The 9,258-nt window shown below is 35.1% G+C and overlaps 1 protein-coding gene across 8 annotated transcripts; it reads left to right on the top strand.

Annotated features, from left to right (window-relative positions):
- Nucleotides 1-1,528: 1,528 nt before the first annotated feature.
- On the top strand, nt 1,529-8,109 carry LOC132304072 (protein NONRESPONDING TO OXYLIPINS 2, mitochondrial-like). 8 transcript variants are annotated; one of them, XM_059801576.1, is made up of 5 exons: nt 1,530-3,281; nt 4,460-4,629; nt 5,086-5,168; nt 7,527-7,567; nt 7,859-8,109. In XM_059801576.1, the coding sequence occupies exons 1-2, from the start codon at nt 3,100-3,102 to the stop codon at nt 4,608-4,610; spliced, it is 333 nt and encodes a 110-aa protein (XP_059657559.1). In that variant the 5' UTR covers nt 1,530-3,099; the 3' UTR covers nt 4,611-4,629; nt 5,086-5,168; nt 7,527-7,567; nt 7,859-8,109. The 8 variants fall into 8 exon arrangements, with proteins under 8 accessions (XP_059657564.1, XP_059657562.1, XP_059657563.1 ...); XM_059801582.1 differs by having other exon boundaries at nt 1,532-3,281; nt 4,460-4,578; XM_059801581.1 differs by lacking the exon at nt 5,086-5,168 and having other exon boundaries at nt 1,529-3,281; nt 4,460-4,578.
- Nucleotides 8,110-9,258: the final 1,149 nt, after the last annotated feature.

Genomic DNA, 9,258 nt, shown 5'->3' with positions numbered 1-9,258 from the left:
ATTACATACCTCCCCAAATACATGTTATTTTAAACTAGAAATTCAATCTATTTTTCTCTGACCCATCACAAATTCTAACTACTTGTAAACACATTTCAATTACTCATCATAATAAGTCGCACAATATTTTTTTTTCTAATTATACTATAATAACAAAAATTTATTGACATAAAGACGAGATTCACGACAAAACATGCTATTATTCTATAAAATTTCATATTTCCTTTGTAAATTAGTTGTTTTTCTTAGTATTTTCTTTAATACGGCTATTAGTATACTATCATTATTTTTATTTTTTTAGTAATTATCTTTTATTGTTATAATTAATTGTATTGGTAAATATTAAATTTGGAAAGTAGAAATAATGATAGTGGTTTTATATTAAAAGGAAAGCATTTAAGTGGGTTTGGGATGTGGTTATTATAAAAAGTGCGGAAGATTTTTCTTACTCCATGGAGAGTAAGAGATCAGTACTCTATATATATATATATATGCTCGACGAGTTCTTCATCCCGCCGGAGCTCCCTCCCCTGCCCGCCGTAGCCCCGCGGGCGGCCGCCAAACACCCCAGTATGCTCCCTAAATTGTATCACACTTCTTAAACCAGTGGAAAATGAGATCAGTGAGTGTTGTGATCAGATACCCAATAAAAATACCTATCGTGAATTTGCTCACTCCATGCCCAAATTTTTTCTCCTTTGGTTTTAAAAGTTGAATTTGTAGCCATTCTTGTGAATCAACATTGGGATTGCGTACCAATCAAGCATGCAAATGTAAATGGGATAAACAGATCCTAAAATAACGTGTGTGTATATATATATACTTTATATGTATTATAAAATGTATTGCTAAAGGCATTTTAGTCCATTTTTTTTTTTATAAATATGACCTATTTGCATAAATATCATAGTTTAAGGGTATTTTTTGCACGGAAAGGGTGCAATATGCACCGTAAGCATACTATAAGGGTATTTTTTGCACTTGACCCTCAAAATATTATAACTTTATGTATGTAGTGAAAAATATTTGACCCATCACTTTTAATTAATCATGTTTAAAAAATATTAAACTAATTACTTTAATTCATTCGTTTTAAAAATACATATTCTAATCATTTATTTCCATGAGTATTTAAAAAAAAAAAAAAAAAAAAAAAGTTAACTTTAGTTATACCCCATGAGATTTGTCCAATCTTCAAGGAGACCCTCTCATGTTTGCAAAAATTCAGTCAGACCCACTACTTTTTCAGACACACATCAGTCTCCCCCTTCAGTCAACGTTCAAAGTTGGTCAAACATGCTTTTTGCTGACATCATAAAAAAGGTAAACAATAATGCCCAAATTGCCCTCCAATGATCATGTTTGGCTAAATTGTATATATCACATTTAATTTGGATATAGAATTACGCTATGCTTGTAACCAAACAGGGTTATATTTTATATAATATATATATATATATATGTTTATATTATATATATACGGTAGTTTCCAAAATAAATAAATAAATAAATATATATACATCCACCTTCTTCACCGATGACGGCGCCCAATCCCCATGCTTTACCCCTTTCAGTGCCGGGAATAAATGATTCTCAATGGCTTTGGTTTAGATGGGTGGATCAGATCCTCTGTGGACACGAGCACGGTTCGCGACTTCTCTCGCTGGAGGCGTTGATGGCTCTACTGCTGAGCATGAGATTTCGGCGACAGAGGAGTTGGCGGCGAAGACTAATTCGACGATTGTGAATTCGTTCCAGAAGATTTCTCTCCTAGTTCTTCCACGGAGAGAATCGTACGCCGATAATGATGTCAAGGCTCAGAGCTCCGGGGAGGTATCAGAGGCTCTAGGGTTTGATTTCCAACCGGAGGAGAAAAAATCGGCGAAAAAACTATCACATGAGCTCGTGGAGAGAATCATCTGTTCGTAGAGGTACGGTCGGCGACGGTCTGCATAAGTCAGCCACCCCATCTCTGTTCCCATCAATTCCTGCTCTACCGGCGGAGGAGGATGTCGTGTCGTCTTCCCTTCGGGCATCTACCTAACCTCATCATCTTCCTCATATAAACGTCGTGAGTTCAAAATTTTATTTAATTCTGATCCTAAATCCAAATCACCGTTTCGAGGCTACCAAACATTGCAAGATTTTTTTTTGCTTATCCAATAACAGTTTGCCCATGGAAGAATTTTCGTTTTATTTTGAAACCATTACCCATTAAAACGAATAAATGCAAGATCACAAACATATAATAGTCACAGGTGAAGATCCCAGTCCCAGGAACTTCAAATCAAACAAATTCTTCCCCTTCTAAATTTCAACTATCTGCAGATATGTTGTTTGGTCAAAGCGTATTCGGTGTAGACTTCAACCAAAATCGATGTCTTCACATACGAACGCAGGGTTATATCTCTCTTCACATACGAACGCAGGGTTATATCTCTCTGATATCTCCTCTCTCTGCCTCTCTATCTAGGGTTAGCCGGCAAAATGAAATTGCAAAACCTGAGTTTGGGTTGACGAAGTAAGTGGAATGAAGTGTTTGGCCACTGTGATTACACGGTGTTTGGTTCACAAGATAAAGAAAGCTTGGGTTTAAATTATACAAACTTAGGTTTGGTTAAGTATAGATAGGAAACGACAAAAGGGCAATTTAGTTATTTAATTCATTTATTTGTTTTTGTCAGTCGACAATATTTGATAGGGGGTCTGACTGAATTTTTGTAAAAGTGGAGGTGACCTTAAAAATTGAACAAACCTAAGGAGGTGTAACTTAAATTAACCCCAAAAAAAAACATATTGTTAATAAATCAAAACAGTCGTTTCTTTTAAATTTTGAATATCAGTAATTCGAATAACCAATGAATGAGTACTGCCCAGTAAAAAATTACTCAGAGAGAACAATTAAATTACTAAAAAAATAAATTAAATGGGAGCCGTAATTTAAATAAATAATATAGAGAACAAATAAAAAAGGAAAAAAATAAAAAGAAAAGAATGAGAAAGGTGGTTGGCTAAACCCTAAACCCCAAAAACACAATTGCGCCTCTCTCTCACACATTTTGCTACTCGAAACATATTTTCACACTTCGCAGTGCTTCAATGGCTTCCAAATGCAGCAGATTGGTCAACAGATCGTCTATTTCGTCTCTCAAGTCCGCCATTAAATCGAATATTCGAACAGCTTCGCCTTCAATTGACAGATCTGCTACTTCATCATCTTCAAGGTTTGCTCTTCCCACCAGATCCACCTCATCACCACTCCGCCGCTTTTCCTTGTCCAGGTTACTCTCTATCTGTATATAGTATATGCATATACATATTTATACAAATGTGCAATTTTGTTTTGTTATTATCTCTGAATTGAGCTAACTAAAATTTTGTGTGTATATATATATATGTATTTATATATTTATCTCAATTTTTTCTCCGTTATCTAGATCTGTGACTTATGTCTAACCCCTGTCACAGTCTCACTAGATTGTGATTTTTTGTTTTGGTTTCTAGTCTTGTTCCTCTCAATATATTATATGTGGTTGATTTATTTGTTTATTTATTTTTTTATCTCTGTAACTAAGTAATTAATCCATCTTTTCCTGAATAATGTGTTCAATCCAAAAGCAGAATCATCTCTCTCCGAGACTCTTTTCAATTTTGTTTTCCTATCATTTCTGCTTTGATTTATTTTATTTTTCATAGGAATTTGTGAGAGAAAGGAGAAAAAAAAAGTCAGTTAAAAGAGAAAAAAAAAAGTCAGTTAAAAGAGATAATCCTAAATCAAATAACTAATCATAGGAGAAAATTGATCTAATAAACACACCTAGGTAATGAGCACCTACTCAGATCATGAGATAGTATATGGGGGTTCGTTGAGCTTGGTGCGTGGCTATGACATGTTCCTGTGAGTATCCGGGGCACAAAGCTCAAGGGATCACAGCTGTGCTGTAGCCCAGGGATTCGACTCCGATCTAAGGAACTAGGGGATGCGTTGACCCTTCAGTTCCGGAAGTGTAGACCTGAACTCTAGATATGTTCATATTATCCTATTGTGGACTTTGCATTACAATGCAAGTGTATGCACAATAGTGATGAAGTACGCCATGAGGTAGTAACACTACAAGTGGCCTGATTTCGGGAAGCAAAGGATTCTTATGGAGTGTTGGCTTGAATCAAGGGTATGTTAAGGTGTGACTTGGGACCATGTATGGATATCAAGAATAAGGACACATGCCCTGGTTCTCACCTTTCCAAGAGATATTGGTATCCTTGATAAAGCTTAGTTGTTTGTTTTGTCAAGGTTCTCCTTCCAGATCATTACTGAACCCTCAACAGCATTTAATTTAATATGTAAAGTTTACCGAATTGAAAGCAGATCTCTCTCTTTCTTCTTTTTGATATTCTAGATTTTTAGTAGATTGTTGTGTTGTCACCAATTACTGATTTCCTTTTGTTTGGTCAATAGATCTCCATCAGAGCTTGGATGTGTTCAGTCTATGTTGCCTCTACACAGTGTGGTAGCTTCAGCAAGGATGACTTCGTGCCTGAGTACAACTTCGAGGAGTTGCAGAGCTCTTTCACAGGGTACACTTTGTTGCACCTCTCCCGGCCTCTAATATTTTTTGTTGTTTGAGTGTGAGTCACAGCTTCTCCTTCTATAAATATGATATAATCCTGATCTAGCTTGGAAAGTTTAATTTATGGTTTCATTTGTGTCTATAGTGTTTGTTTAAAACGTGTTTGAATTTAATATTTAATGGTGCAGTTAGGTGCCTAGATTCATAGGTGTAGTAGTTTGTGAAGGCTCTTAGAATATACTAGCTATATGCACTCCTGTGGCTGTTGTACACCCTAAAGTTGATGCTTAAAGTCATGTGCATGAGTCATTGTTTTCTGCGAGCCGTATTGCCTAATAATATGTGAAATGTTGTATGATAAATTTAGTAAAATCATAAAAAAAAAATCAATCATTGAAATTTTCCAGTGAGACAATGAAATGGGTATCATAATTTACTAAAAATTTGAGTGTAAAAGTAGGGAATTTTCCGGGGTGAAAGTGCATTAATCTGACTAGAATATTTGGTTCTGCAGGCACATGAGTTTCCCTTTTGTTGAAAGAAATATACTGGGATTTGACAAGACCTACCAAATATGATTCAGTTCGTCATTCTCAAGTATGAATACTCTATTAACAGCCTTAAAAGTTTTCAGTTACATGTCTGGGTAGATTAAATAAAAGACTACTATAGAGTTTCCTTCAATTTTCCATATATTTTGACTGTATACACCATTACCCACTTATTTATCTGGATGTTAATTGAGCATCCTCTAAGTTTGAGATGTTAGTTTTTTTTCTTTTCCTTTCATGGGAATTAATGAAATTTCATAAGGAATGGTACTTTACTTCATTGTTTGGGTTATCTGATTCCTGTTATACAAGCGTATTGCTACTCTGGAGTAGTTCTTTCCTTTTAGCACCTGATCAAACCATTGAACTCCTTGAATGTAGCCTAAACTTCTTTATAGACCATAACTGGATATTTCTTTTCTGATAGTATTCTGGCAGGATTATTATTTGGATGATTGTTTTTGTAGTGCTTGGATAGCAGAATCATTATTTGAAAGAAACAGGTCTAGGTGGCCAATGGATTTTCAGTGAACTCAGAATTCTTTTATAATAATAGATTATCAAGTGCCTCATCAAATCAGTTGGAATAGACCTATCTATAATAAGAAATATGTGCCTGGATCTGAATTCATGAGAAATCATAAGTTGTCTTCTATTAAAAAAGAGAGGATAGTTATAGGCTAGGAAGCACGGACACTCCAAAATGGGCGAAGAATCCGTGTCCGACACGTGTCGGACACGCCAAAAAACGTGTCTGGAATTTTTTTATTTTTTTTAATTTTCGGACACGGCTCGGACACGGCTCAGACAGCTCGGACACGGCTCGGACACACTTTTTTGGAATTTTTTTTTTTTTTTTTTAATGCTGATATGTTAATTTTTTTTTAAATTTTTTTTTTTTTTAATGCTGATATGTTCTATTTTTTGTTTTGTACTACCCTAAAGATGCTGATATATATATATACTAACCTAAAGATGCCACAATTCGCCGTGTCCATGTCCTAAAGATGCTGATATATATATATACTAACATATCAGTGATATATATATATATTCCAACCTAAACATATCAGTGTTTTTTTTTTTAAATTATTAATGCTGATATATATATACTATTCGCCGTGTCCATGTCCTAATTTTTTTGGATTTGCCGTGTCGCCGTGTCCGTGTCGTGTCGTGTCGTATCCGTGTCCCGTATCCGTGTCCGTGCTTCTTAGGTTATAGGGTTTTTTTTTTAAAAAAAAAAAAAATCTAAAATACCGTCATTGTAATTTACTAGCTATCTTATTCGTCAAAGTCCAAATGTTTTTAATTTTTACGAACTTAAATGTGCACTTAGATGTTGTTTTGGGGTTGAGAGGGCTTTAGGAGGGAAGGTAGACTGTTTCTTGACAAGCTTGCTTTGCCTACATTTTACATCATTATGTCTACAATCATTATGCACCATGTGACCTGCTTGTGGTCAGACTTGGGTATGAAGCATCCGTCATGCTCTGTTGCAGCTGATCACCAATCTTGTTCTACAAATTGTTCTTATTTTCTCAAGTTCAAGCCTTCAAGGGTATTTAAGAATTTTCAAGGCTTTAGAAATTGTGCTTCGCCTGCATTTGAGGAAAAGTCAAACAGACAAGACTGTTCCATATATCTTCAGACCAAAGTAGTAGAGTAATTTGATACTACTTTTTGAAGTCACCGAAACATCTTTAAGAAGTTTGGTCCCTTCTAGCTCCGGCGGGAAGAGCTTTCAAAAGCCAAAAGCTTTTCAACTGAGCAATCCAAACACTTTCCAAAATGGTTTTTTTGGCTCTAAAGCCTAAAGCAACGTTTGAAAAGCCATTGCAAAGAGTAACTATATAAAAGAAAGTTAGCAGTAGGGTAAACATCCCATTAGCACCTAGGAAAAAAAAGCATCACAATATCTTCCATAGCCTTTATTCACAATTGTGTAAAATGGTGTCGGCATGCCGTGAAATAAATCATCTTAGGATTATGCCTTGTTAACTGTGCACAGAGAAAAGTAGAAAACTTGATTGGGCTATCATAGTTGTCAAATACGATGCGATATGCTTGTGCCACGTATCCCAGCCAAATTCAACCTATTCCTTTGAGTTCAGGACAGCACATTATAGGTGTTAAGCTGAGTCATTTTCTCTGATGATGCCTCGATATAATCACGGAGCTGTGTGGTTTTTAAGCATTTAGTTCATCTGTATCACGTGATTTTCCTTTTAAAATTCATGATTCCTCTTAGTTGGGCTGATGGGGCATCTATACAGGAGAGAAAGAAAATGAGAGAAGCAAAACCAGATTTCTTTAAGTGTCCATTTTAGTTTAAATTTGTTGTGTTGAGTGATTATATATAGTAATAAAAATAGTATGGTAACGAGACTGCTCCTTTTCCCAGATGAAATTGATGGAACGTGAGAGATTGTGCTGTTTCTGGAGGTGGGTCACATCATCTATGCTCCAACTTGTCTTGAAAGGATTTTCACACTACTCATAGATCATGTCTCGAGATGCATCATTAATTGAATACATATTTAGCCATTTGTGCAATATCTTGGAAGCGAAATGATTTGAATGCTGATAAAATGAGGAGCGGGTTTCTATCTTTCTTTTCCTATTTTCATTGATAATTATCACATAGAAGCTGCATTTGTTGAAATTGCTTTAGTCAGAGTGGTTTTTTACTTGTATTGGTTTTCTTACACAAGTATCTTTTGTTTGATGAATCAGAGCTTGGTCTGTCAGTTCCTAGGTGATATTGTTGTTAGCAGATCATCTCATGAGGAGGAGAAATCTTCAATTGATTGGAAAATCAAGGTTTTGTAATTCGTCCCAGGAAAATTCTGTCAATTTATAGAAACTGCTCTAACATTTTACATAGCAGTAAAAGTAATGTTGATTCTTTACATCTCAGATGTTGTTTTGTGAAAATAAGTATGAAGAATTAGCTTATTATTATTAATTTTATATGCTTTCTCTTACTTCGTGGGCTATTTTTTCCTCGTCTGAAATCCTTCATTGCCTGATCACTTCAACTATTTGAATTGGCTTTCATATTTGTCTAGTGTTAATCCTGCAATGGATTAACAAACTCCATGTTAGAGATGAAATACCGGCAATACAACTGAAGTGACTTGACAATGTGAACCGTATCCATTTGGGTTTTTTTCCGGATGCATTTTACTTTTAAAAAATCCAGAGCTTCTCTCTGTTAGATACTTGTTTGCATATCTTCTAAGTATCGAATTCCATAAGGAGTGCTAAGCATTGTCGAGCAACCTTCACTGTTCGATCTTGATCGTCAGAGCATGCAGGTTTCACAACGAAGTTCATGTGATTCTGCGACTCCGATCACACAATTGCAACTTTGCTTATCATTTCTCTTTCAACATAGCCACTTTTCCTTGCATGTCAATCAAGTAATTTGTGATGAGTTATAACACAAGCGAGAGTCCTTATCATTAGATTATTTCCTCTTTGGGTTTGATAACAGGACTTTGAACTCTACTCACTAGTGTAGGGACTGTTTGGTATGTGTTTTTATTTTTGATGTTCTTACTTTTTGTCGGGTAGTGTAGCATTAAATAGTGAAAAAAATGCATTTGGTAAAAAATATTTTGTTTTGCACAATGCCGAAACGTTTCATGTTGCCAAAAATCAAAACACTAATTTTTGAATTTTTACGTGTTGAAACACGTAGCAATGGATATTGTAGTGATGAACAGTAAAAAAAATTAACCATTATATTTTTCAGACTTGCAATATTTTTTTACCAAACATATTTATCTTGCAACATACGAAGGTTGCCGAATATACTTTGGATGCCGAATATACTTTGGATTATTGTTCAAAACAATTGCAATACTTGTTTTTGTTGCTACCATCATTTTGATTGACATAACAATAGACTCTGTTTAATAGGCCCAATCTACCAATCCAGATTCCACTGTGTTGTGGGCCTAAGACAATCAGCGTACAAACTGCACAAGACATTTTCTTTTGAGATGATACGGAGGGGGTATCATTGTTTTCTTGATTAAGAAACATTTGGAGTGGAAATACTTTTCATTTTTCAGAAGTATACAACAAGATATTTTGACACGTGGTATCATCTTAATGAAAGCTCCACA

Source organism: Cornus florida, unplaced genomic scaffold, assembly GCF_030987335.1.
Source record: "Cornus florida cultivar Cherokee Brave unplaced genomic scaffold, ASM3098733v1 CherokeeBrave_3.0.0_Hap2_Chr04, whole genome shotgun sequence".
NCBI classification, from domain to species: Eukaryota; Viridiplantae; Streptophyta; class Magnoliopsida; order Cornales; family Cornaceae; genus Cornus; species Cornus florida.
This window is presented reverse-complemented; position numbering and strand designations above follow the sequence as displayed.